At 42.5% G+C, this 27416-nt stretch overlaps 1 protein-coding gene across 8 annotated transcripts in view; it reads left to right on the top strand.

The window, feature by feature from the left end:
* The window catches only part of TBXAS1 (thromboxane A synthase 1), a 229289-nt gene that overhangs the window by 16344 nt on the left and 185529 nt on the right, over positions 1 to 27416 (top strand). For 3 of the 8 annotated variants that reach the window (XM_069003039.1, XM_069003044.1, XM_069003036.1), the window contains exons 1-2: positions 20109 to 20131; positions 20212 to 20262. The exons of 1 other annotated variant lie outside the window; for it this stretch is intronic. In XM_069003039.1, coding sequence (XP_068859140.1) covers positions 20124 to 20131; positions 20212 to 20262 — 59 coding nt within the window. In that variant the 5' untranslated portion in view covers positions 20109 to 20123. 4 more of the 8 variants (XM_069003042.1, XM_069003040.1, XM_069003041.1 and 1 more) reach the window with 2 other exon arrangements.

The raw sequence follows: 27416 nt of genomic DNA, 5'->3' as shown, positions 1-27416 counted from the left end.
TCTTTACACAACGTGGTATCTAGCTATGCATGCCTTTGTGATGAGTGGAATACACCTTTCCAACATGATCAAATAAGAAATACCTTAGCAGCATGGAAAGCTTGATTATGATCTTTATTACCTTGCTGTAAAGCAAGATCAGCACCGCTGAACTCCGTGGAGTTGCTCTAAATTGAAGTGTGAACTCTGAAATACAGAGCAGAATAAATTCACTTTATACCCTTTAGCTTGGAGAAGGCAAGTCAGTGTGGCAGTCCCAGCAGGATTACCAGCATTCAATCAGTTTCAGGGCTTGTACATCCCAGCATTGCAGGTAGGCTTGGGAAGCCTAGTTTGCAGTAGAAATGTCACTGCTCTTCCACAGAATGCTCTGGTAACAGCCAAACCTCCTAAATAATCATCATCCCTACTGTTAAGTGTGTGAATGCTGGGAACAGAAGTGTTGGGGGAATCTTTTGCAGTTCTGGCAGGAAATGTGTCTCTTGGAGAACGGGAGACTTTCCACTGGCGCAAGTCCTTGCTTTTCAAGACCTGTCTCTTTGCTGAGACAGCCATCTGGCCATCTCAGGGGGATGGCAGTTTGCAGTGCAGTGCTGCTGGGGGTGGGTGTTATCTTTCCAGGTGGCAAGGAAAGCCTCTTACACTTGCCATTGCTATCGGCAGAATGCACAACTGCAGGGTTTGAATGCTTAAATTCATTATTCAAACTCCAAAATATTGTGCAATCTTTTTACAGTTTGGTTTTTTGGTTTTTTTTGGCAAGGAGTAGGGGGGAACCCTAACCCTGGTGACTCCCACTTTTACTATTCATGCCATAAGCACGTCGGTACTTGCTCATAGGTTTCAGGACTTTGAGATTGCTTTTGGTTCTACCAAACAACCACAAGCCTAGAAATAAGCTCTGCTTAGGGCTCATTATCTGTGCCCAAACTTCACTTCCTTATGCAATCATGCAGTTTTAATATTGATGCTTTCAGAAAAATCCAAATAATGAGGGATTCATGATAAAGCTGTGAGATTTTGTTGCCAGGTTTATTGTTGTGGAGCAGAACTAATAAAACTTTAAGGAAGAAGCCTTAGCCAAGTTTTTAAAAGTAGGTTATTTTTATTGTGAAAAACAAAATTAAAAACAAAGAAAGAAACCCAAAGCTTGGAGATTGAAACTCAAGTTAATTTAATTCATGTGGTCAGTGAAGGCTTTTTGGTGAGCTGGAACCGGGCAAACACGTGTCAGGTGCACAGAAAACAAAGTAGTGTCAGTATGTTGGCTATGAACTGATCTTGGATTCCTCCTCCTTGCTTGCATGATATTACAATGAAAGTTGGCAAAAGGAAATATGATTGCACGTGATTAGATGTTGACAGCCAAGGAGCCTGACTTTCTGTTTACAGAGGGGAAAATGAGAAAAAAAACTGGGGAGTAAATCTTCCTATGTGTCTTTACACAGTCCTGGAAAACATGGGGTAAAAAATGTAAGGGAGGCTGTAATACCAATCTGATTAAAAAAAAAAAAATCTCCAAAGTGTTCTAATGAAAAAAATACTCTGATTCAGATTGCAAAGGAAAATCCTTTCTCCCTCCGGGTGTGTGCTGTATTCCAGAGCAATTGAAAAATGTATGCTAACAGGAGGGGGGGGACAAGTATTCCCCTTTCCTGGACTTTTGATATAATTATTTAGCCAACACTGAGAGAATCTCTGCATACTCTAAAACTTCAGTCATTTCTGAAATATTGATCTGGGAAGGTCACTAAATTCCAGAGCTGGTGAGATCAGGGTAATGAGATCAGGTGACAGGCCCAGCGGTACCCACTGATTTAGTTGTTTAGACACTGTAACCAAACCATGACCTTCTTGATCCACAGCCTCTTTGATCTAACTGTGTGAAAACACAGCTGCTTACTGGATATCACACGTTAGTGTGCATGTAGGCATTAGGGGAACTTCTCGTGACATTTATGTTAATTGTTCTGGTGTCAGTTTATAAAAATGAGTATCACCCACTGGCTGGGCACTAGAACGGGCTCCCCAGGGACGTGGTCAGGGCACCAAACCTGACAGAGTTCAAGAAGCATTTGGATAATACTCTCAGGCACATAGTGAGACTCTTGGGGATGATCCTGTGCAGGACCAGGAATTGGATTCCATGATCCTTTTGGGTCCCTTCCAACTCAGCATATCCCGTGACTAACCGTGGATCAAAGTCTCTTCTAATAGATGGGTGACTTCAGGTCACTGTGACTCGTGTGCACGGGCAGAGGACCCTCTGGCTCCCAGGCTTTGCGTGAAGGGACTGACGGATGCCCCATTTCCATGCTCAGTGCCAATTCCTCAGTGCCTGCTTTCCCCTGCACCTCTCTGTGCCATGCAGCCCATGTTACTGGTGTTGAGCAAAGAGGCCAAAGCCTCCAGTGTGGGACCCGGGTCTGCCCTGGGTTCCACTTCTGTGTAAAACTGTCTGTGGTCTGGGTCTGTTCAGGGATGAACCTGTGTTTTGCTATTTTTTTGTCAGTCTTTGTATTTCTCTCAATTTTGGGTAGCTGTTTGGTTTTCAGCGTCTCTATAACACAGTGGTTCCCTCTGGAGATACTCTGCCATCAACTCTCCACTGCCTGTGCCAGAGCCCACATGGCATTTCCTTCCCCAGCAGACAGATAGGTATGGAGCAGAAATTAAGCCTGCCAAAGCTGTACCATGCTCCCATGGAAATATATGCCCAGATCCATATGAGATCATACGTTGGAGCCCAGCTGCTTCCTGCCCCAAGTTTAAATACCGTGAGCACAATAGTAAAGTTCCATGATGTATGGATGTGACCTGGAATCACTTAGAGCAGAGGAACGGGATGGAGAATTTATGTCTAGCCCAGGGCAGAGCACATGGGCTCCTGGCTTTTGTGTACTGTTGCCTTTTCACTTGCACACAAGCTTATCAAAATGTTTTTGCAGGCATTCTCCAACTTTCCTGCACAGCTTTTAACTCTTCACTTGGGGACCTTTGTGAACTAAGCAGTAGCAGGCAGTGTGCTCAGAGAGGGTGAGTAGTGAGAGCCAGGCAAAAAACCCAGGCTGCTGCAAAACTTGGCAGGAGCTGGGAGCCCACAGCACTGTCTCTGCAGGCATGCTGGCTTGTCTCGTTTCCCCACAAGGCATAAGAGTAGATGCATTTAAAAATAAAGAGGAAGACAGTGTGGAGTGCCAGTGTTGTGTCCCTCTGAACATGATCTGAAACTACATACTAGGGAAGTTTAAAGTTGATTAGACATGTGGACTGCCATTAGAAATCTAAAGTGCATCCAGAGAGGCACCACAACTATAAAGTCAAGCAAAAATAATCCCATGATGCTTTCTCTCCCCATAAACAAACACGTCCATGGAGACTGTCTATGGGGTAAGCAGACCTGACTCCACAGTACTGAGTGCTAAACTAAAGATGAAAAGATGGCCTAATAATGTTGAATACATTGAAGTGCAGGTTAGTTCATAGTCTCTTTCATGTGCACAGTAAGCAACAAGTTACAGGTCCTTAAAGTATGTTTTGTGTTTATAGAGAGATGGTTGTGTTATTTGAGGAAGACAAGACATTACCTCAAGCTTTCATCCAAACTGTAGTAAAGAACTGAAGCACCTCCTTTTTATGATTTTTCTGTTTGTTTTTAAAAAACACTCTCACCCACTTCGTATGTAACATTTGCACAGTGCAGGAATAAAAAGTGATCAGGAGAACGGCCTCTGCAGGCACTGGCAGGTTTTTACAGTGTGCACAAAGGTCTGGAAGAAGCACGTTTGGGAACATTTTCCCCTGGCCATAAAATGCCGCTTATCTGCAGAAAAATGCATTACTTTAAGGTGGGAGCTTTTTATTTTTTTCATGAGTGTGTAGATGTTTTATCGTAAAATTAAGTAATTTAAATGCTCTGGGGTTTTTTTTCTTGTGTTTGGTTGTTTCTTGCTGTGGTTACCTATCAAGCACCAAACCAAAATGCTAAACCAAAGCAAAACTGCCAAACATAGTCCAAATTCATAGCAAGGCAACAAGTATAATTATTTTTTATTTTATTGTGGATATCTGAGGAATCAGCTGAACATTTGTAAAGTACCTCTCTGTGCTCTTATCAGGCTGACTTCTAATGTGGATTTCTATCAGAATTTGTATTATGAAGGTGTGTGGAAAGAATTATTTCTGCTGCTTAGCGTTATCTATATGAAATACTCACCTAGAACAGAAAACCTAGTTGAACATTTCAAAGAAAAATAGCTTTCAAAGCATGCACTTTCTCTCTTCTGGGTTAAAAGAATTATGTAGAGGCTTAAGTAGTTAGCTGTATTCTGCCCTTTCGTATAATGCAATAGGGAATGATAATTTACTTTTGTGTTTAATATTGTGCAGCTGTGGGTTGGCTGTAAAGTCTGGAAACATGCTTACACCCGTATGAGAGGCGTGCTCCAATTGCACTGTCTGTTAGAGAGATGGAAGAAGTATTGCTAGAAAACTCCACAGAGTGCTATAAAACTGTGTCAGGAGTGTGTTGCTTCAGGGATCAAATAACTAAACCTGCAAAAAGCTGCTGTCTGTTCTTCCGGTAGGATGCATGTAAATAATTGTGTACTTTCCAAAGAAAATTTTTAAAAGGCCAAATTTGACTGAGAGCGTAAAGTCACCTTGAAAAGTAATGAACAGTTTGTGTTTACTGGCTTTATTACTTGTATGCAAATTGGATACCCACACATACAGCAGGAAAGGTATGGCCAGAGCATTTTCACATGTGACTCTTGAGGTGTTAAATCAGCCAGCACCTTAAATGGCTGCAGGGCAGGAAATTGGAGCTGGGTCCTGGAGCATTGCAGGGTGAGGCTGGGCTGCCTAGGGTACTTCTCACGGGAGTCAGAGGGAGCTTTCATGGAACTCTCTGTCTGTAGCACATGGTATCATGGCACAGCATGAGTGAAGGAAATGGATTTCAAAGATGGTGTAGTCAAGGGAAAATTGGGAGAATCAAGGAAGGAAGTCAGTCAGTCAATACTGAGGTGCCTGAGCAAGTCACTGAGAAAATAGTGTTTCAGTAGAGGGTGTTGGGTAACTGTGGGGAATGCTGGTAGTATTTTCTGCGTTACTAAAGATGGAAACACTTTGTTAAATTTAAACTCCTCTAACTTTCAGCTATCTGGTTCTTATAGCAACCCAGTGAAGTGCATATGTGATACTGAAATGGATTAGATGGGTTGTGATGGAGTCTGTGGGATTAGAGTTCACTTTCCCACAGTGATCCTCTCGCTCTGGGCTGCATTTTTGCAGCCTGTACATCTGTACTTGGCTATGGGCATGCTTCTGCTCAAACGCTCCCTGGAGTTCAAAACGCCACAGTCTTGCTGCCATGACACTGCCAGCCGTGGGCACGTGTCACCCAGCAGGCTGTTGGTATACCTCCTCTTTTCTTGGGATCTTGGTGTTAGGCAAAAAGTAAACGCACAGTGGGAGCCAGGCAGGAGAGGGAGGGATGCCCAGCAGGGAGAGGGTGATGCTATGAGAGGTCACATTTCTGTAGGCTTTTCTGTGCACTTTGCTCTTCCCCAGTTTACAGGCTGTGCTGGGGAAAAGGGCTGATGTACAGAGAAGTCAGACTGTGCCAGAGCAGAGCTGTATTCTTACATAGCTCAGTATAATGCTGTATCTGGGAAGAAAGCCTGAATTATTCCCTCACTTGCATAACTGTGTGTAAGAGTGTTTATAATCAAGGACTTGGGCTCTGTCCATATTTATGAATGACCAGGGCTGAGTCTGGGCGTAATTCCAGCACTGATACTGTGTGTGAGTTGCACAACTGTTGTGAATACATGACATTGCTGCTCCATGCGAGGCCATGGGATGGACGGGACATCTGGCAGAGTTTGTGCTCCCTGCTTTGAGCAGCTCGTGCGCAGTGGGGACTGCTACTGTACAGGCACGCAAGCCCGGCACACTTAGAAGTCCTTGCACTGATTGAGCCACTGTCTTTGGCCAAAGCAGACATCCTTCTCCTTCAGACAATTTAACTAGTTACAAGTCACCCCTTGAGTTTACCAGGAGCCTATCTCCAGCAAAAATAATAATCCCCCCACTCCAGCTATTAACTCCCTTGAGTACTAATTGTTCACTCTTTTTGCCTTTTATTAATGGCATATGGATATAGGGTCTTTACTGTAGTTAATGAAATGTTGGGCAAAGTGTTGCAATTAGTTCCACAGCTGCTTTGGTCATCGATGTGAAACACTTGTACTTCTCTAGAGGCCACTTTAAATTGGAATCTGATCCAGTCCATTATTACCAACCTCTTTTGCTTTCACCTTCAGGTGAAGGAGTGGAAGCCTTGATGTTACCTTGGGGAGAAAATTAGCAAAACTGCTGTGTTTGTTTCACTCACACCTCAAGATTCTGCTCCGTAATGTGCTCTTCCCACACCCCAACTGGACTCCACCTCACAGGGGATCGTTCATCCCCTAGTTACCACTTTGCAGTGATCTAGTCACAGGCAGTCTGTTTGTTCTATTTTCCTCCTCTTCAAGTTCCCCTGTGTCAGGTGGCTGGGTGAGAGCCCCTGCTGACAGGACTAGTCCCAGAGTAGGTCTCCAGTCCCTCCTGGAAGTAATGAGGATCCTGTCAGGCCCCTGTGTCTGATTGTGTGAGGCACGAAGCAGCAAGGCCTTCCTGCTGCTTCGTGCCTCCTGCAGATCCTATGGTCTAGAGCAGAGGACTGCTGGTGCTGTTGTATTCACTCCTGGCCAATAGCTGTTGGCCAGTGTTCTGGATGAAGGCTCTGCCTGCTGTATTGACATCCATCCAATTTGGGTAAATGCTGGATTAAGCAAGAGCGGCAGTGAGAAAATGTCATGCTGATCTCCCAGAAGCAGTGTGTGATGTACAACTTCCTTGCTCATCCTAAATGAATTAACACTGGTGTAGAAAATGGAAAAAGCCCAAGCATCTCTATTCTTTCTCCTTGTACATAATAAGAGAGGGAATTTGCCTTCCTGACTGCATGTTGGCAAGTCAGTAGATCCCTTCTGAAATTACAAAGAATTAAGGATGTAAAATAATGTTCCTGTAGTTGCATCACACTCTAATTTCACTTCCCTACCCAAGGTAGTCTTTTCTCTTAGGAAATGCAATTTCAAGTTAGTGAGAAGTTCTCCTATTTTTTTCTAGCAACTGTGTGTAACTTTGGACAACACGAAGAGTTTGATTTAAGGAGGAAGCATCGTTCCCAATTGTAACATGTCATGGGTTACTTGGTCATAAAAATATTCTATTGTTTCTCTTCTGGAGATACAACAGAGTTCCCTATGTTGCTTCTAGAAACGTGCATGTACAAAACACACGACATTAGAGCTCTGAAGGAGCTCACCTTCCAAAGTAGTTGCTTATTCAGCTCCTTTTCAAGTATATTTTTGTCCAAAGCCAGGATACACGTTGCTCATGTTGCTCATGAGCTCTGCTTGCGGAGTTAAATTCCTCATAGTTCTCCAATGGCTGGATGAGGGCAGTATGGCATTGTCTGCATCTGGCAGCAAGAACACAGTCCAACCCTAAATCCTTGGGATAGTCTGTCACGTTACCAGGAATGGCACTTCTCTTTGAAGACTAACTCTCTTTGGGAGGAAGATGGTGGCTGCCATTTATAGAAAGCAAAAAGAAATGCAATTACCTTTACCGAAGGAAGGGAGCAGCTCTAACAGGATTTTTTTATCAGACTATTTTTTCAGACTATTTAGGTATTTCAGTGATTATTACTACACAGCTCTCTTTCCTTAGGGGATGCTAGATTGTTCCAAAAGCATTTGTTAGTTTACTTAGGCATTAAAGGGGTCCTTACGAATTTCGATTATCCTAAAGTACTTCAAAGTGTCCCTAGAGGCTCAAGCTGCTTTGAACTTAACCTTTTCTGCTCAGTCTTGTCATATGTGTGAGCCCAAAGATTTTAAGCAAGAGGTCAGTGATTCTCAGTCTTTTTAATACTTTGACCCATGTTATAACAGGAAAAAATAAACAAACCAGATTCATTCTGATCTATCCAGGAAGAAAGAGAGGGGATGGTTCCAGTGGGCCTTTGTAACCCTCTCCTGAACCTGCTAGCTCTCCTGACCCGTTAAATAGAACAAGCAGGAAAAAAACCAACAGATCCCAACTTTTAACACTCATTGCCTTGCTTCTAAGTGCTTTCCTTTAAAATGTCTTTGGTCCTCAGGGCACCTTGAGATCTTAATGGTTTCTTTATATAAAATTTGAATAATGAAGCATGTGAGACACTTGCGATTGGAAAAATATGAACTTTAATAAAGCTGGTCACGCTGCTTGTGAGCTGTGTATATCACACAAAAATGTGTGGCGAGATCCTCCGCTGGGACTGTTCAAAATAACTGCAGTGACTCCAGCAGTGCTCTGCTGATTTACGTGAGGTGAGAATCTGGCTCACATCCCGTATTATCTTGCAGTGTGACTGTGCAGCTGTAACACAATCTTATTCAGCTCTTTGGGTTTGGGGGTAAAAGAAGTGCCCATGGTTATTTTTGGAAAAACACGTCATCAGACGGGTTCATGTGATTGTCTCTCTCGTATATTTATTTTTTATTGCTGTTGACCTTCTGTTGTGGTTTGACCCCAGCTGGCACCTAAGCCTCAAGCAGCCACTCGCTCTTTCCCGCATTGGTGGGCTGGGGGAGAGAATCAGAAGAGTAAAAGTGAGAGAACTTTTGGGCTGAGATAAAGTCAGTTTAACAGGTAAAACAAAAGCCATGCACACAAGCAAAGCAAAACAAGGAATTAATTCACCATTTCCCATGGGTAGGCAGGTGTTCAGCCATCCCCAGGACGGCAGGGCCCCAGCACACATAACAGTGACTGGGGAAGACAAACACCATCACTCCCAACATCCTCCCCTTCCTCCTTCTTCCTCCAGCTCTATACACTGAGCATGGCACCACATGGCATGGAATGTTCCTTGGGACAGTTGGGGTCAGCTGTCCTGGTTCTGTCCCCTCCCAACTCCTTGTGCACCTCCAACCTCCTTGATGGTGGGTGGGATGGTGTGAGGGGCAGAAAAGGCCTTGACTCTGTGCAAGCACTGCTCAGCAATAACCAAAATATCCCTGTATTATCAACAGTGTTTTCAGCACAAATCCAAAACACAGCCCCATGCCAGCTACTGTGAAGAAAATAAACTCTATTCCAGTCAAAGCCAGCACACCTACATGAATTATTTTGGTGTTTGGAGACTTTAAAAAGAATAAGTCAGTATTTTTCTTCCCTTAATGGAGCTAGATAATTTGTCTTTTTCTTGTGCTTCATGGTGTTGGTAGCTATACAGGTAAGGCATTATTTTGCACATGATGCAACACAGCTCTTGCTTTTCTTGAGAGGTGTGTCTGACCGCACCTCTTTTCACTTTCTAGGTGTCTCGACACAGCCTGCATTCTCCTTCGCTGTTTAAAATAGAAATTGGACTGCTTGAGGGTTTTGTGGGTCACGTACTTCTCATTTTCCTGTCTGAAATATGAGCCCTCAGACCTTACAATCATCTTGGCTACAGATAATCTTGACAGTTCTTTTTCCCATTTTGATCCTTTGCTTCAGTCCCTGGGCTGCAAAGGGAGCATGAGGGCTACTGGTGTCCTTGATATCAGGGTCTACTACTGATCCAAAAGCCTCTTGAACATATGCATCCTGTTTGTATGCCAATGTCTCCTCTGATAGCGTTAGGCAGAAGGAAATGTGGAGAATCAGTTATTTTTATAAGCACAAAGCATTGCCTATTTCCCTGTAAGGGACAAGCAGCTCTTAAAGAACATTTGGAAGCATGAAGCAACAAGGTACAACTGGGTGTTATCACCAGCATTCTTGAAACTATTTTTATTTGCATGCGCTTTATCTGCAGCATTTCTCCAGTCTGAGAAGATCAAGCAGACGCCACATGTACAGTGTAGCCCAGACAGCCAGATGACACAGTACTGTTTTGATTTGAAAGTCAGACTTCTGCTAAGCATCAAGGGGCAAACCTTTATCTCTGCACGTAGTGCTGAGGGGTGTAGGGAAGAATTCATTCCCTCTGTCAGTGGAGCTGATCTAGACTTTCCATTGCAGTCTTTAACTGCGAGTCTACTTGCTACAAGGGTCTTTTCTCCAAAGCAGCTCTCAGACCCCTGCCACGAAATGGTAGATCCACCAGCCCTGTACAGGTTCCTCTCCCTCATCTCTTTCTCCTCTGAAATTCCATTGCTGTGAAGCAAGTGCAGGAGCCTCTCCTTGGTGCTCACATAAAGGCAAATGAAAAGGCTTTTCTTCCTTTTACTATCCCACACCTTAATGATGTGCAATCGTGACCTTGGTCCTGCTGGAATGAAGACTGCCAGTGCCCCAAGTTACTGGCTTGCTCCCAAGAAATATGTAAATGATAAACGTGGGTTCTTGAAATGAAGAACTTTGAAATAAGATGTTGTCAGTAGATTGTAATGTATTTAGTCATTTGGACTGACATAGGTTCTGGGTTGTAGCTTGCTGGTAAGGGCAAAGTCTTGTCCCTTACAAAAATCCTTAAAATAAAATTTATTTTAAAAGCATGAGGTCATCTTGTTCTGTGGAAAATTCGGTTCATTTGTCTTCTCTGCTGCAAGGTGTGCATAAATCAGACTGTGTTATGATAGAGGTGCTCACTGAAACAAATTCCTAATAAAAGAATAAACATGGAAGCAATCCATCTGTACCTCCACATTCCTCAGTGAAGCCTTGCTTGAATCACAGCCTGGAAGGGAACTGGTGGGGTTGATGGGGGTTACCACTTGCTAGTAAGCACTGAGAAACGAGGATATATGTTCAAGTTAATTCTGTTTCCCAAAAAGTAAATCAGATTCCCAGTATACTTTTATTTTGCCAGCCAAGCTAATCCAGCCCCCACAGGTCTTTGCTTCCAAAAGCTGGGGCACTAATGCAGTGTGGAAAGCTCCTTTCATTAACTCAGGTGTGTCATCTGGTCTTGTTGGTTGCAGTATAGTCTTGAATTTAGCTGTTGAAGCTGGCAACCCTGTGTATTTTTAAATACCTTTGTTAACCTCCTTCCCTGCTTCCTCTTTTCTCTGCTTCCAAGAAAATCCTGCTGTCAAAAAAACCCCACCTCATAGCATGTCCAAATACAAGCATGCCATTCTATCTAGGTTAAATTTTGCATAGGCTTTGCCTGGGTTTGTGTCTGGACTGCAGTCTGTCTTATCCAACCAGATTATATTTAAATAACACTTGATAAATGGATACGTATGGCAAATGTCAAGAGCTTACAAGGTATTCCTTGTAAGCCATGGAGGAAGCATAGGAGAGGTTTGACCAGTTTCATCCACATTTCCAAGTTATTGATCGTAAAAATTAAATTGACTGCAGAAAAGTGCTTAGATTTGAGAGTGTGGGGATTGAGAAAGAAGAGGGAAGTGGTTGTCCTGTAGGGAAGAGGAGTTACTCTAAAGGAGCCTTAGCATAGAATTGTACTTCTTATACTGGTTTCTGCAGTCCCTTTTGCTTTAAGACTTCTAAAGCTCAATAGACAAACCAGGAATTCTTGCAAGAGTGGTGTTTTTTCCATCTGAGGATGGGAGAGCTTGTACACAGAGAATTGATTTGCCACTGGTGCACAAGTCCACATCAGAGCTAAGAGTGGGCTCAAAATTCAGGCTTTCTTTGCAGTGTGCTAGCTCTTAAGCATTATATTGGACTTGTGTGAAGAAGGAGTAGCATGGAACTATTTCTCCTCCCCAGTGTAGCTGCAGTGCTTCCTGCATTTTGAAGACAAAGTGAATCCTCTAGAATAAATTCCAGGAACCTTATTTCAGTTGTTCTGGAGACAGTGATTACAGAATGAGGGGAAAGTTGTGGTAGCCACGAATGCCTTGTCACTGTCTGAAAGCTGCCTTGGCTTGTCTGTGCCTTTCCTGCCCTGTATCATGAGGACTCAGGCAAGTTCCTAGTGAGTTTGATGCATGTTTGGTCTCCATGCATATGATGTGAACTGCAAGGAAGAATACACAGTACTTATCCAAACTTCATGCCCATCCTGGGCTGTTTTTGAAAAGGCATTGCCAGCATTAAATGGCTGCTGTTAGAGAAAACAGATTTTTCTGATGTTTCACTGCCTGCTCATCTGCTGCTGCTCTGTGTGTCTTGTTTTCCCACAAGGGGCCCCGTGTTGAATGATTAACACAGGCATTTGCCCTTGCAGTCTGGGGCAGGTACCTGGAAGAGGTAGTCTGGAACCATGATGGGAAAAGGAGGAGGCTGTGGCCTGGGGTTTGCTGGTACACTTCATGCTTCTTCACCCATGTGAGTTGCCTAGAGGAGCCACCACAGACCCTCCAAGGTGTCCTTTGTGCCTGTCTCTGTCCTTGCTGGCTCTCGCAGCTCTGGCACATCAGTGCCCGGCCCTCAGCACCGAGGTGTGACTCCCAGCTGGGCATGAATCCTTTCCTTAGTAGGATCTGCTGGTGCACTTCCAACCATGCCTCATAGTACTGAGAAACCTTTCAGAAGCAGCATCTGTATGGGGTGGGGAGTGTGGAGGGAGAGAGAGGGGAGGGTTGTGTAAACTGTCTCTAAATAAAGATTTGCTCCCGCTGTCTGTGGTTAGTATTGATTTAACATATTTTTGCTACAACTCAATTTAGTCTTTACTCTCATCCAGCTGTGGGATCTTTGGTTTGCAATTGCCTGTGTGATTAATCCTTTTGTGCATTTCTTTCATTGTATGCATAGTGTCAACTCTCACCTAGCACATCACATGCTGAAAAAATCCAGAAACCTGCCTTGTTTTCATTTGCTCTGTTGCACATACATATCAGTGTATTGTTTTTGGTGGTTTTTTTTTTTTTCCCGAACAAAATTATCCATGGAAATAATGCTGTAGTGTTAAACTTACATCCCTCCTTCCTTCCCCTTCTCTCACACCCTTCCATCCTTCCTAAACCCGTTAAAGGTATACATAATCATTTGGCTTTCCTGGCCTACTGCCATATTTTTTACATGAACAGCAAGGCACAACATTAGCTGTGAGCCTTATAAAGGTCTTATTCATCTGACGGGCTTGTGTAGCACTCGGTGTGGAGAGGAGGAATACATGCAAACAGAGCAGGAGGAAATACTGAAGGTGTGCTTATAAGAGAAACTACGATGAGCACAGGACGTCGGGTGAGGGTTTGTTTGAGTTGAGGCCCTCTTTGTGTACTTTCTACTGACTGATGATGGCAAGTGCTCACCCCAGGTACCACCCTCAACTCTGCCACATACATGCACATTTGTGTCTATAGATCATTGTCCCCATCTTGTCCTGTCAGCTCTGACCACTGTCCTGTGCCTGCTGGGCAGGGACTATATCCTCCTGCTGCCTCTCGTGCTCGAGGGAGGTGGCAGTGGGACATGATGTCTGACTTCATGTGCACAGTCATGCTTGTGCATCAGCATTCAAACAGGACAGTAACATTTGTTGTGTTTTACTCCTCCTTTTTTTGCTCAAATAAATAGGGGATCATATGGACAGGAGAATAGTTTGTGGCAACTTTCTGTTTCTATGGGTATGCACATCCTGCACAGGTTTATCTTGAAGTTTGACATTCTTTATGCTGAATTATTAGTTGCACATTTTTGTTGGTAGTTTTGAGAAAACTTCTTGCAATTTTTTTTGTCTGTCCCTTTAAAGAAAGCCAAAGTGGTATAAATTAATCTAGAGCTGGTATGAAGGTGCCTGTATGATTTAATGTCTTGTCTGTAATGAATTTAATCAGTGTAAGTTTTATGTGAAGGACAAGACCTATTGAAATTAAATGCTCAACACTCCTCCTGTATTCTGCTCTGCTCTCAGTGTTTACATGCAGGTGACCCTTATTTTAAGATCAGTGAGATTTTTCTTGCTTGCAGAGAACATGATTAATTAACCGAGGGGCAGTAATTCTGTAATCAGTAACCAGTGCAGTGTTAACAGCCCAGATGAATCGGCCTGGTTGTGCATCCACAAAAGCACCATCATGGGCATTTCTTCTTCCACAAAGGGAGCCTGTGCTGGTGCTCTTGGGCACAGAGTCCATTTCTGGAAGGGGCAGTGAGATTGTGTTATGAAATACCCAAGGCAGACACTGGCTTTGCCAATGGGAAGCTGGGCCTGAGTCTGAAGCTCTGCAGTGATGCTTCACCCCTCTAGTGTGAGTTCAAACTTTGATGGAGGAGTATTTTAATTTGAGGCAAAGTGCTTAAAAGAGCTGTGGATTTTTCTTCCCCCTGCCAGAAAAGAAGTACCATCTAACTAGGGTAGCATGTGTCCCACCTTTTCATATCAGTGCTCCTCTCATGCTCTGGAGAGATAAACTGGGCTTAATGCATGATTCTGTACTACAAGATGGTGATGTGCAGGGAGTATGAAGAGGTCCTTTATGGACACAGCTCTGCTGTCAGAGCTTTGAGTGCTCTGGTTCCCTTGGTAGACCTCCCCTTGGTCCTGGGCACGGTGGCTTTACCATGCTGCAGTGGCACACAGCTTTGCCAGGGTAGGGTGTGATGCCTGAGATGAACCTAAGGCATCAGGTGTGTGGTCAGTTTGGTGTACAGGTAGTCCTGTAACAGTATGGATTTGGTCCTACAGTCATACTTTTGCCATGGCTGTTTGAGGTAGAACAGGAAAACAGTGTAGGTTGCCTCCCCTCCCACCCCAGGATCTGGCCAGCTGTAGTTGTGGGTTAAATCCTCAACAGACAAGGGGAGGCTGTGCTTTTTTAAACACAGTGTTAGATAATAGGAGGCTGTAGAGTTTTTTGAGAAGCAGTTATGTATTTCTTTTTCCTTTAAAAACATACCAGATTAATTTGTTTCCACAGAAGTCAGTGGAGCTCTGTTGCTATAAAATCCTATTAAGAAAGATCATACTTAAACTCTGGTCTCTGGTATTAGTGGGGTTTTCCAGGTCTTTCTAAGATTGTGTTCCTGTTGGTATGTCAGTAACACAGATGAGCATTTAGAATCTCATGTTGTTTAAGAAGCCTTGAAGGTATTTTCCACTGGATAAGGTCTGTTTTTGAGAACATAATGTGTTTATCACAGGTTATCAGATCAAATCCCTTATAATTTTCTCAAAAAAAACCCCAATTTTTTAGAATAAAATGGCATTGAAAAAAGAATTTGAGTGTTTCCTAATATAGTGCCCCTTAACCTATCTGTCAAAGTATTTTTTTCCTTGTAATATGTATTTGCATACTGCCTAAGTGCTGAAGTGCATTTTCCTAGTGTTATGGCTTGCATGAAATGTAACTCAGAAAAAGCACAGCACACCTTCTACAAAGGCTTAATATAAGACTTAAGCACTACTTAGAGTTTAATGTAAGCCCTGTTTTGATGGGCTGAAGTAGGATACCTGCTGGCTTTTTGCACAGTGATTAAGTTCACCTCTGAGGCTGGAGTCACAATTGATGTTGATAAGGGGATGGCTTACAGGGAAAGCAGGCAGCATGAGGACAAGTATGGAGGCCCTGCCTTCAACTGGATATGGTAAGAAGTGTGGTGGGCTAAATTGGACATGGCTTTCTTATAGCTTGTGATATATAGGAATGGGTAGGGTTGTGAAAATACAAATGAAGGCCTGTTTTCTGCTTTCTAATGCTTAGAATGCAGCAATAAACAGCAGTAAGAAAGTCAAAGGTATGGATGAGAAAGTGTCAGAGTAAGTCTGGGAACTCCTGAGATGCCGAGCCCAATCCCCAGCGACTGCAGGCACCTGAGTCTTTCCATAAACTCATAAAACTTTAAGGCTCCATCTTATTAGGTGAATTTGGCTCCTCTATGCAAATAAGCTCAGTTAACACATCCTTGTCTTCATGCCTCAGACCTCATTAATTTGAGGCAATTTATTTAGGAGACCAGTAAGAGGTGTCGTTAGGAAAGAAGGTAAAAGGGCCAAGATACTCAGTTTAGTGGGTGGATTTTGTGAAAACTTTTGCAGAGTTGTAGATTTCTTTCTCATATCTTGGGAAACAGGAAAACAAAAAAAGATGAGAAGACTGATGCCTTTGGAGGAGAAGAGAGAAGACACAAAAAGAGAGTAAGTGAAAGATGTAGGAAAGTGGTGTGTGATTTTTCACTCCATAAAAACAAAGATGAGAAGACTTAAATTTTTAATTCTGTTTGCAGAATATAAATACCACGTTGAAGGGGAGGGGGCTTTTAATTCACTGATTATAGCTGGAAACTCAGGCACAGTCTCATGAAAGCTGATCTTGGAGCAGAAGCCAGCACTGTGGGCACTTGTGTAATATGTGACAGCCAGCAGATACAGAAAGCCAACATCTGTTTCATTGCCCAGCACCCATGAGCCAGCTTCATGCCTGAAGAACAGGCCAGGGTCTGCATGTATATGGTAAGACTTTTAAATGTCACTGGCAATGGGGAAGGGAACATAGCTGAGGCTTCTATGTCACCTCCATGGAGTGGTACCAAAGTGGGGAGCATGCACCCCAAGGGATGTGCAAAATAATCCATTAGAGTGCAGGAAGAAAATACTTCTGTACCTCTAATTAAAACAAAAAAAAAAGGATTAATACATCTTTATCTCACGCTTTCTTAATTTCCATTTTTGTATATGGTTTATAATGTGCATAATTGTTAATAATGTACTACATGTATATAATTATAAATAAGTACCTACCCATATATTGGGGGGATGTGATCAGAAATGTTCTGCTGAGAAACAGGAAAAAGAACTAATTGATAAGATACAGTATGATGAGTTGGACAATGCATGTTTTAATGCAGATCTACAGTGTGCTGTGGACATTACTTCTCTGAAAGTCTTGCACAGGGATGTTCATCCATGAGAGAAGGACAGAGGTAAAAGGACTTCTTCAAACTGTTTTGGGATATGGCTGAGCACAGCAGTGAAACTGGAATGTTGGCATTGTCCATTTCTACATCTGGTTAAAGCATTATAAAGGAGAGGGTATTGGGAACAAGACCAGTGTTGTCACAGTAAATTTAAGAAGTGTGTTCAATCACTTATTTGGTAATTAGGAAGTAATCTTCATGTTTCCCAAATTATTCACATAATAATTCTTCACCTTCAGTCACTCTACTGCCTCTACAGCAAGGGCAAAATCCTGATATTGCCTTTACAATGCTTAAGCCTTATTTCTGCTTTCCAGAAATCAGATTTTGTCAGTCCTTCTAATGCTCTGCAATACTTTTTTATTCTAGCAGTACAGCCAATTAACACAACCATATCAAATGAGATTACTTGCAGAGTGGGTCTGATCCAAACCCCACTGTGGTCAGGGGAGGAGCTCCCGTGGTCTTCAGCACATTTGCTACAAGGCCCAGCATAAAAAGCTTGTTGAAATCGGGTGGTTGAATGCATCCCTATCCCTTTTCAATAGATTTGATTGAGCTGTGCTAACAATTTTTTCCCAACTGGGAAAAAACAGATAACAGCATGTTTGCATACGCGCTTGTGCTCCCCTCCTTCCTTTCCCCCTCCTCCCTGCGTGCACATGTATTTAGCACAGAGGCAGACGCGTGGTTGTGTCAACTCACTGACATGAAGCAGCACATCTCTGATAAAACTGGGACTCTGTTTGATGTAGTTGCAGTCAAATGTGCTTGATTTGAATAAGAGATTTTTTGAAATCTATTTTTATGCAGATTTTTAAAGCCTGCAAGGTAATGAGTCAATAAGACAGCTATTAACACTTCAATCTTTCTGATACCCAGGATAAGAGAAAGCGATGGATGAGATCTGGCTGTTGTAGATTTAGCCAGCTTTTTCATGCTTGGGTTCAGTTAGCCCTGGTTTTATATGCTGAGTTTTGTGTTTGAGTAGTTCAAGATTTTTGCAAATGTGAGGTTCAGCTACATGAAAGACTGTTTAGGTGTGCTGAGAAGTGCATCCTTCTTCCACTTCCACCTTTATATTTCTCTTAAAATGTTTGTTTTTTGAGATAATCACACAATAACTTTCACTGACCTTAAAAATCATGTGAGAGGACTGCTGCTCATGACTGTCCTTGTGTTTCCTCTGTATTGATCACAGCAGGCTTGAATAATGAGCTTCAATTTCTCTCTTTAGTGTAGGCCATGGAAACACCGTGTCCAATTATTTGAAAGAAAAAAAAACATAGAAAACACTTGATTATATATTTTAGAAAGAAATTTTCTTTTTTTTCATGGATGGTCCTGGCGTAAATGACTGACACTAAATATTTTGTTTATTTTGCTTGCCCCTTTCAGGGTATGATCTTAGTTATGCTCACTGAGAGTTGCCTGTGTACAAACACAGGATGCTATTGAATGTATGAAGTGTGCCTAACATTCCCATATTTATGAATACTACATGTTCAGACTCGCTAATTATACATGACAGTGCAGATAATTAGGGGTTCGTGTAGGCACGCACTTGGTAAAATGGTACAGACAGTTGTGAGTTTCAGCTGTGTGAAAATTGTGTCTCTACTCTTCAAATTACAGCTTTTGAGGGCTAAAGAAATTTTATACACAGAGCAGGTAGGGCAAACCCAGCAGTTCACTTGTTGCCTTGCAGACACGCAGCAGACAGGCAGCAGTCTGCTTCCTGCTGACTCGGCATTTCTCAGGGGTGACCTACAGGCCTGTGTGTTGGTGAGATGCTCTCTCAAAGCCCTGTCCCCCTTTCTAAGATGCAGACAAATCCCTCATTGTTCATCTCAGGCTTCCTCTCTTATATTTTCCCTTCCTCCTATACACTGTTATTTCTTCCTTGTGTTACTAGCACAGCAGCCAGCAGTTTCAGCTGGGTGTTTCTGTCAACTCTTTGGGCCAATGTGATCAAAACTTATTTCCTCTGCTACCTTCAGGTACCTGTGTTTGGACACATACATATACCTAATGTGATGATTTCTTTTTTTCTTCAGAAAAAGCTGTGTGCCTGCAACTTCCCTTTGTTTCTTGATAATTTCTGTGTGATACCTAATTAAGAGAGAGCCCCTGTATTTGGGTAACTGAGTGTTGATTTAGGAGATTTGTCTTTTGGCAGCCAAGTTTTAAAAATGTGGCTGCAGGCAGCAATGCAAACGATATAATCTTTCTCCTTTATAAGGAGAGAAACACTGAAATACGTTTCTAATAAGTGGGGATAATGGGATGTGGAATATGCAGCCTCTGGGTTATTTCTTGTTGTTTTTTAATTAAATCCAGGAAAGTTTGTTTTGCTTAAGATCTTTGTAAGCTGAGAGTTGTGGCGTACAATTTGTGTGCAGAACTGCTGTTTCGCTGCCTGAACAGAAACAAGACCACATCCAATTCACTGGCAAGGTGGATAAACTAGGGCAGCTAATGTGGATGCTGTAATTACTGCATACCTGGAGTTCCTTGGTTTCCTGAGCTGCCATACCATCTTCCATAAGCACTAAATTATCTTTAAAAACGAAGAAAAGCTGCCACATGCTTGCAGCGTTTGAGAGACGCAACCTATTTTATCACCAGCCACAACTTGCTAATGGAACAATAGGAACCACAGTAGCCTCGGATAACTGGTCTGAGGATGTTTCATAAGGGCCTCTGAGTCATCTCCCATCTATTTCTTGTAATGTTTCACCAACCAGGTGCAGGCAAGTCCCCGACACCCTTTGACCAACATGCCAACAGCTATAACTGTAAAAACCTCTTTTTTGTTAGCTCAGACACAAGTAATTCAGATAAGCCAGTTCCCAAATTTTCTCCCATTGCCATATATAGTGCATTTGAAAGCCTGTGCCAGTGGTCAAGCAACCAGAGGCACACCTGCAAAAAAAAGGGTTGTACTGTGCTGTAAAATACAACTGTTCAAATAGACTTGCTTCAGAATTAAAAAGCAACTCTTCTCCTGGCTTTGCCCTGTCAGGAGAGAGGAGTAATAACTCAGCTTTACTTTTCAGGAGGTTTAAGCCCACAGGTGGCCTGGCCATAGTAACAAGTCTCAGGTGCAATATAGGCTGCTAATAGAAAAATTGGTCCTGCTTGCCAGCGTCTTCTAGAGTAGTAAACCAGTGTAGGCATGGCTGCTGAAGGATATGTGGTCTCCTCTGGATGTTTGTGTTTTGAAGGTGAGATTAAGCCTTCTGAGGTCTAGTATTATGAGCAGGTTAGACCAATGAGCTGTTTCTCAGTTTGTAGTGGAGAGGAAACTTTCTTAGAGATTCACTATATCAATATGTCTTTTAGAAAGTGCTCTGTGTCCTGGACAATGTGTTTGGGTGTGCTGACTTTGGAATGGTAGGTTTTTGCCACTTTTTCTCTCCTTCTTTAAAAGGTGCTTTAGGTTACTGGCAGTTACTGTAAGTTGGAAATTTTTCTTTACAGCTGTTCATACATCCACACGTGCTCATTCCCCTGTACATCTAGAGGGTGGCACGGAATCCTCTAATGATGTGCTGGAGTGGTAAGCTTCAAAATGATGACTGCATTGTGGTCTGGTATCTCTGTCTGTGACTGTGCCCTTTAGTAATAAGTATTTCCCTGTGAGCATGAAGAAGTTTCTTTTGGTGTTTCCTCCCTTTTCTTCAAAAATTACTATTTCCAGTAGTTTTATTGGTTTTTGTTTTTTTAAATTTGATGATTATTGTTTATTTATTTATTAAAAATGTGAACGATTTGTGGAATGATTTGTTTCCCAAAGAAGCTTTATTTCATATGAGGAAGAGAGATTTGTCTCTCCTCCCAGAGGTTTTTGTGTTGTTTTTAGATAGAAGGCTACCTGTCCTAAAATATATTTAATGAAACTGTGTGTTACAATAAGGTAACAAATGCTAGATTCTAATAAATGTTTCAGTACAGAAAGGCTTAAATGTGTCTGGGACTGCTTGGCTAATTGTTAGATAGCTTGGTGTCTTTGCTTAGATTTCCATTCAAAGAGGCAAAGTATTTGTCTTTGCAGATAAGCTGTGGGCAATTTCTAGCCAAAGTCTTTTTGTTGCTGCCCTTAGTTGAGTGACAATTTTCCATTGCTGTGGAAGGGGCCAGTGCCATGACTTTGTCACTGATTTGTATTGGTAGCACAAACCCCTCCCTGATGGGAGAGGACAAAAATACTCCCTCTTCCATCAATAGCAAACAACAATTAGAGCAATAGTTAATCACTTGTTTATTTATAGACCAGAATGAGCTATGCTTCCATCTAGTTTGACTTCCTGTTTTTTAAGGCTCTGCATTATCCTTTAGACTTTGTAGGGGGAAGTGCTCTGTGGTGCAAGGTTTTGTTTGGTTGTACTTTTTTTTTTTTTTTTTTAAGAAAGAAAGGGGATTCTTCTGAAAGCTGCAGTGAGTCCATTAGCATCCCTGGTAAGCTGTTTTAGTCTTTACATTCCTCAACCCCAAGAAATGGCATCTGAATTCAGGATTTCATTTCTGTAATGTATATACCCAACTCTGAATATTTTGGCTTTGTCCTGGAAGATGGGGAGCTGCTTGCTGTTAGAGCTTGTTCCAAGTGTAAGTATTTGCAGGCAGCAGTCAAGGCACTTCCCAACTTTCTGTTCAATATACTGCACTGACATTTAATAACTTGTTTTTTATTTTCTTCCCTATCCTTAGAGCTCTTGAAAAATGCCCTTTGAGCTCCGCCCACTACTCCCATGTCTTTCCTGAGCAGTACTTTGTGCAGCAGTAGAGTGGTTCTATCACCAATGCTCTACATGTTGTTTCCTCACTTGCATCTGGTGGCCCCTTTTTGAAAGGAGGTTGTAGTGGAGTGGGGGTCTGTTCTCTCAAGGAACAAGAGATAAGACGAGATGGCCTCAGGTTGTGCCAGAGGTTTAGGTTGGGTATTGGGAACAATTTCTTCACCAAAAGGATTGTCAAGCACTAGAATTGGCTGCCTGGGGAAGAAGAAGAGTCACCATCCCTGGAGGCATTTAAAAGACATAGATCTGGTGCTTAGTGACATGGTTGGGGGTGGAATTAGTGGTGGTGTGTTGATGGATGGACTTGTTGATCTTGGAGGTCTTTTCAACAAAAACATTTCTATGGTTCTGTGACCTTTCCAAGCAGAGACTTCCATCCTGGACATAGGGTATATGTTCCTGCTTCCAAGATGTATCAACAGGCTGCCAGGTGACTTCAGTTCCCTGTTCTGGTGCTGAGGCATGTCCTTTTTTTTGTTTTGTGCTGTCTGACCCCTCTTCATGTCAGTGATTAACTTTGCCAGGAGAGAGCTGTAGAGCCACTGTGTTTAAGGGTAACATTTCACACAGTGGCTGAGCTGACCCTCATCACTTGCAGCTATCAAAAGGGGCATTCACCTTCCCACCACCCACTTCCTGGGGCTAACTCAGACACTCATTTGTGCCCTTGGGGGACCTATCCAGGTAACTATGTGAGTACTCCTCTCTCCTTCTAGATACAAAACCACCAGCAAAATATTTTCCTTTCTAGTTTGCTGGTTTAGTGGCTGCATCAGCTTCAGCAGGGGTCAGAAGAACATAGAGAAAGCAGTAGGAAGGAATATGTGGAGGTGGGCGGTATGGAGAAGGGTGCAACCTGTTTCAGCAGCAGTCAGCTCTCAGATTGTCTCAGCTGCCTCCTGCAGTCCTACTGTAATAGATGAATTGGACCCTTAGAAATGCCATGGCCAGGGTGGATTGGTCACTATTCAGGTGAGTGGGACCATTTCTGCTGGTGTTTGATGCTCAATAGCTATCAAACAGCTGCTGGAACAGATTTCCAGCAATCAAGTCCCATGGCCATGCCTATGGCCATGGCTCTATGGCAGCAGGATGCTGCAGACAGACCCTGGACATACTCCTCAGCACAGAAAATCTGGGGTCAGATTTAAGTGGCTGTAACTCATGATTCCTTTTATTAGTGTTTAAGAAACTGTCTGTAAATCCTCCTAGTAAGAGTCCTGTGGATCAATACCTCATGATTATGGGTCACATTTTGTTTTCAAGCATTGAACCAACTTTTAGCTTGTCTAGGTTAGTGTCATGTTAGTTCTCTGTGTAGTGTGCAAAATGTCTTTTGGGCAGGATGTTGTGTACTCTAGTGTTTCTAGCACACTGGACTAGCCCAAGCAGATTCTGTTGGGAGAGTTGTATTTATCAACCATACTCCTATACCTGTCAAGAAAACTAAGCCTAAACCCACCCCAACTCAAAATGAAAGGCTTGTTTGACAATATTGAAATGCATTAATTACATTCTCCTCAATTAATTATTCGCAAAATTCTTATGATAGTTTCATTACTTTATGTAAGGATGATGTCAGGCTTATTGTTACTTCTATTTTCTTCTTGCCCTTTTAGATTTTGGCATTATGCTTGTACTCTTTCAAAGGCTCTGAGTTGTGCTAGTGTTAAAGATCAGTATTGTTGGTACAGAGCACCTTAGCCATTTTGCTAGGTGTATGTTATGTGATGGTACTTAATTTTGAAAATGTTCATCTTCAGCAGGATGCTGCCTTGTTTTTTCTTCAGTTGTAAGTTGTGCCTTTTCTATTGTATAAGTGCAATAAATGATTTTGGTAAGTATTGTCTAAATGCTGATGCCTGTAGATACAAAAGAGAAATCAAATCAATCAGTCTTCTAAACCAATTCATGTAGGCATCCACCCAGTTCCTTCCTCACATAACTTCCATTTTCTTCTTTTCTCTTCTGATACTCTTTAAAGTTTGTTATCTTTTTTTCCTGTTTTATCTTGAGGACAGGGAAATTGCCACAGTAGGGAGCCTTTAGTCCAACTTGCAGGTCCCTAGGCTAATGTGTGGTCATGGGTGGGTTCTGGTCCTTTACATGGATTGAAAATAGAAAGAATTGAGAAGGAGGTTCTCCAGTGGGCAGCCCAAATAATAGAATAGAACAAAACTAACTGTAACTATTGGGACCATGACATGAAGATCTTCAGTCTTGTGTATTAGGCTTTCCTTGAGCATTGTTCAGTAGGGGAGCTTCCCAAGGGGGAGGAGAACAGTCCATTCTGGGGGGGTGGGGGGGAGATGGGGCAAATGATGTATAGCAGAGTATCATCCCCACCTCTGCTGCAGATGCATCTTCGAGGGATAGACTAATGTTAAAGATGGATGTTTAGTGTGAAAAACCCATCAGTGGTGTATAACAACTCTTGTGGAAAATGACCAGTGTCCAAAACATAAAGAATGTTTAAGTGTTCATTTTGCTCTGTGGGAAAATGAACAGATTTAGAGTGTGTGTATGCGTGCACATGAATGTAAATATATGGATATATAAATAAATACAGAAGTATGGTTTCTTAAGGGATTCAAAAGTATCTCAGCTTGAGTTAGCTATTCCTAGTGTAGTATCAAAGTAAATAAGGCAGCCACTGTGCAGTGTGGTGTGCCAGTATGGGACTGCACCACGTTATGTGGGCCTTTACATTGCAACCACAGTCTTCACTTATCACTTGAGGAAGAAATGAAAAGTAAAGATTATCTTCAGTGTTCTGGTAGTGGCCAGTGAGGGTCACCTTTTTCCAGGCTGCACATGGTATATTAGATATGTGCACCACTCTACTTTACATGGTTTGAGCAGATTGTGCTAACGTTTTCCTGAGTGTCTTTTTTCATATTCCTCCAATTCAAAGTTTTCTATCCGTTCCCTTTTTTTTGGCCATCATTGGATCTTCCTATCTAGCCTCTCTTACAGCAGGCACTAAACTTCAACTCCCCAGAGATATGTAAAAGTATTTTTCTTTAGACATCCAGCTTCATGTCTTACGGTTAGCTCCTTGGAGACAAAGTAAAGCTGGAAATAATGATGCAGGTCTGTAATGAGCCTTAAAAAAAAAAAAAAAAGATTGTTTTAGTTAGGACAAGAAATACACAAATTCCACTGCAATAATTAATGTATTTCATAATATCAGAGTTTCTCCTTCATATCTTGCTCAAGGTGGTGTTGAGATCTTGTATCTCCTTTCCAGTAGGTGACTTCTCTGAGACTTCATCTGCCTAAGAGGCTGTTTCCCTCAATGAGCCTCTTTCTTCCTGCCAGGATTCTGTCATTTGTATCACATCTTGCTCTCATTCTCTTCTGCTCTCAATCCCAGTTCTGTTGTCAGCCCTTTTATTTTTATAAACTTTCTAATCTCTTTTAAAACCCCTGTGTATCATCATCTAGTGTCTTTGTTCTGCCTTGGAAAAGATCACTGATCTGCACCCAGGTGCTTGCAGAGAGAGTGAAGAAAACTGGCTTCTCTGGGCTTCAGCTCTCCTCTTGCCTCTCTGAAGGTGAATTGCTCATGCTAATGACTCACTACCTTTACTTCCCTGTGGAATTTTAGTTCATTGTGGTAGTTAAAAAGTAATCGAATGACAGTGCACAGACTTCCCTCCACTTTAGGGGACCTGGTGCTGCTCATTTATCATTTTTGTTTCAGCAGGAGCTGCGAACCCCTGTCAAAGATCAGGGCTCTGCTGTGCACATGAAGGGTGTGGGATGTAATGGAAAGATGGTCTCTGTCTCAGTGAATTTGCAGTTGAGGCGTTGAAGTGTTTTGCTTTCATGTGCCGGGAGCATTTGAAGCTGTTTAACTGGAGGAGAGAGGGTGAGCTGGGACAGGGGTGCAATAGCAGGTCCTTTGAGAGATGCTGGGAAGGGGGTCCTTAATGGATTCATACGGTACATTACTCGTGCAGTGGTATGCCAGATGTTAAAAACCCTGGAGTCAAAGGGACGGGCGACAGTCATAGACTTTTCCATTGTTAGCAGGGAGCAATGACTACAAATTGCATCCAGGAGCCTGCCAGATAAACAGGTTGGGAGAGAACATGACCAATACAAGAGCAAAGAGTCTTCATTAAAATTAGTTCTTCCTGTCATGTGTGCAACTGCTGCACAGAGAGGGGGACTGTGGCTGTCTGGATTATGGAAGATCCAGACAAGTGGGCTGCAGAGTAAGCTGTCATGTGCTATGACACCGAGTAATGCAAATCAACTCTGTTCCAGGAAAGCCATTTCCACATCAGCCTCTACATGAAAACTATCTGACTTGAACAAGGGTTTCTTCATGAAGTTAAGAGAATTATTCCTAAGGATTGGAATTTGTCTCTGTCATGGAGGAATGGCCAGAATGGACTTCAAAGTGCAGTCAAAAGATGAGATAATGTGAAACAAGCACTTTTTTTTAATAGCCAACAGTCCAGAGAGAGGAGCATGTCAGCTTAAAAAGTATATTGCTGTCTGAACCATCCAACCTGCTGTTTTACAACTAATGCATAGCGTTACTGCATTTTTCAGTGCTTAAAGAAGGAAAATACCTCTCAGCCCATTCTGCTCAGGGCTTGACACTTCATGCATACCCAGTGTTGCTATTCCTGTGTGTAGTGGGTTGCTCAGTCTCCTTAAACTTGAATGGGTGATTCAGAGCTCCAGGAAACCCCAATTGCCTTTGTTTTGCTTTTAATCTGGATGGCACTTGGGAGTAGCACTTGAGCCTGCTTTTTTTAGGCAGTTTTTCAAGTTCAGAGGATCTCCTTGAAGTTTGCTTCCTGCAATACTTTCATCCAGTCTGTTTGAAATTCTGTTTTTCCTCTGGCTTTGTTTGGCATCTATTCAACTATCTTCTGTTTTGTAGGAACGATTTTCTGTCTTTGTTAGTGGCCCACGATAGCTTACTTGGGCTGGTGATGGTGGTTGACTGCTCAAGTACACTGAAAGGTGATTGAAATAATTTTGCTGCTCCTCCTGTCTCATGCCTGTGGTTGCTAAAGGGTATTCTGCTAGTCCTGGGGTAGGGAATATGCTATACATATTCCTTTCTTTGTCTGCTGTGTCTCTTTATAAGATGACCTCACATTATGAAAAGGACTGAATTACTCGTCTTCTCTGTGAGCTCAACTCTTGTCAGTCCACAGGTGCTCAAGAAGTCATGAATAAGATGCAAAGGAAAAAAGGAGGCTGAGTTTATTTTCTGTATTGCCACATTGCTTTGAATCCCACTTCTATACTTCCCCTCACTGTTCATGTGTTCATGAGCCCTGAGGTTGGAAGGATTTTCTCTTCTTCCCTTCAGAAATTAATGATGTTTCTCCCTAGTGACTCCAGTTCTGTGCTTTGCTTTTCATGAAAGGAGCTCCAGATATCCTTTACTTTAATTCTAGTGGTATTAAATCATGCAGCAAAGTAGAACTCTGGACTTGCACTATTTAGATGCATGCGTGGTAGCTTCTCTTGTTCAATTCTGAGGCTTTGGAGCCAGCACCAGAGCTATTTCGTAGCACGTTGCCATTTGTTCCCTGAAGCAGTCTCACTTCCACTGGGTCTTTCTATGCCGCTTCAGGTCCATGGCTCAGCCACCTGCCAGGACATGGGATCACTCCTCCAGAGGTGCTTGTGCTTCCTCTGTACCCTAAAGATGTGAAAATGAAATGTGTATATGTGAAGTATAATTTCACAGTTTGTGGTAATTTGGGGTGGTTG

The sequence above is a fragment of the Aphelocoma coerulescens genome, chromosome 1A, assembly GCF_041296385.1.
Source record: "Aphelocoma coerulescens isolate FSJ_1873_10779 chromosome 1A, UR_Acoe_1.0, whole genome shotgun sequence".
In the NCBI taxonomy this organism is placed as follows: Eukaryota; Metazoa; Chordata; class Aves; order Passeriformes; family Corvidae; genus Aphelocoma; species Aphelocoma coerulescens.
Note: the sequence above shows the minus strand (reverse complement) of the source record. Positions and strands in the feature narration are given on the sequence as shown.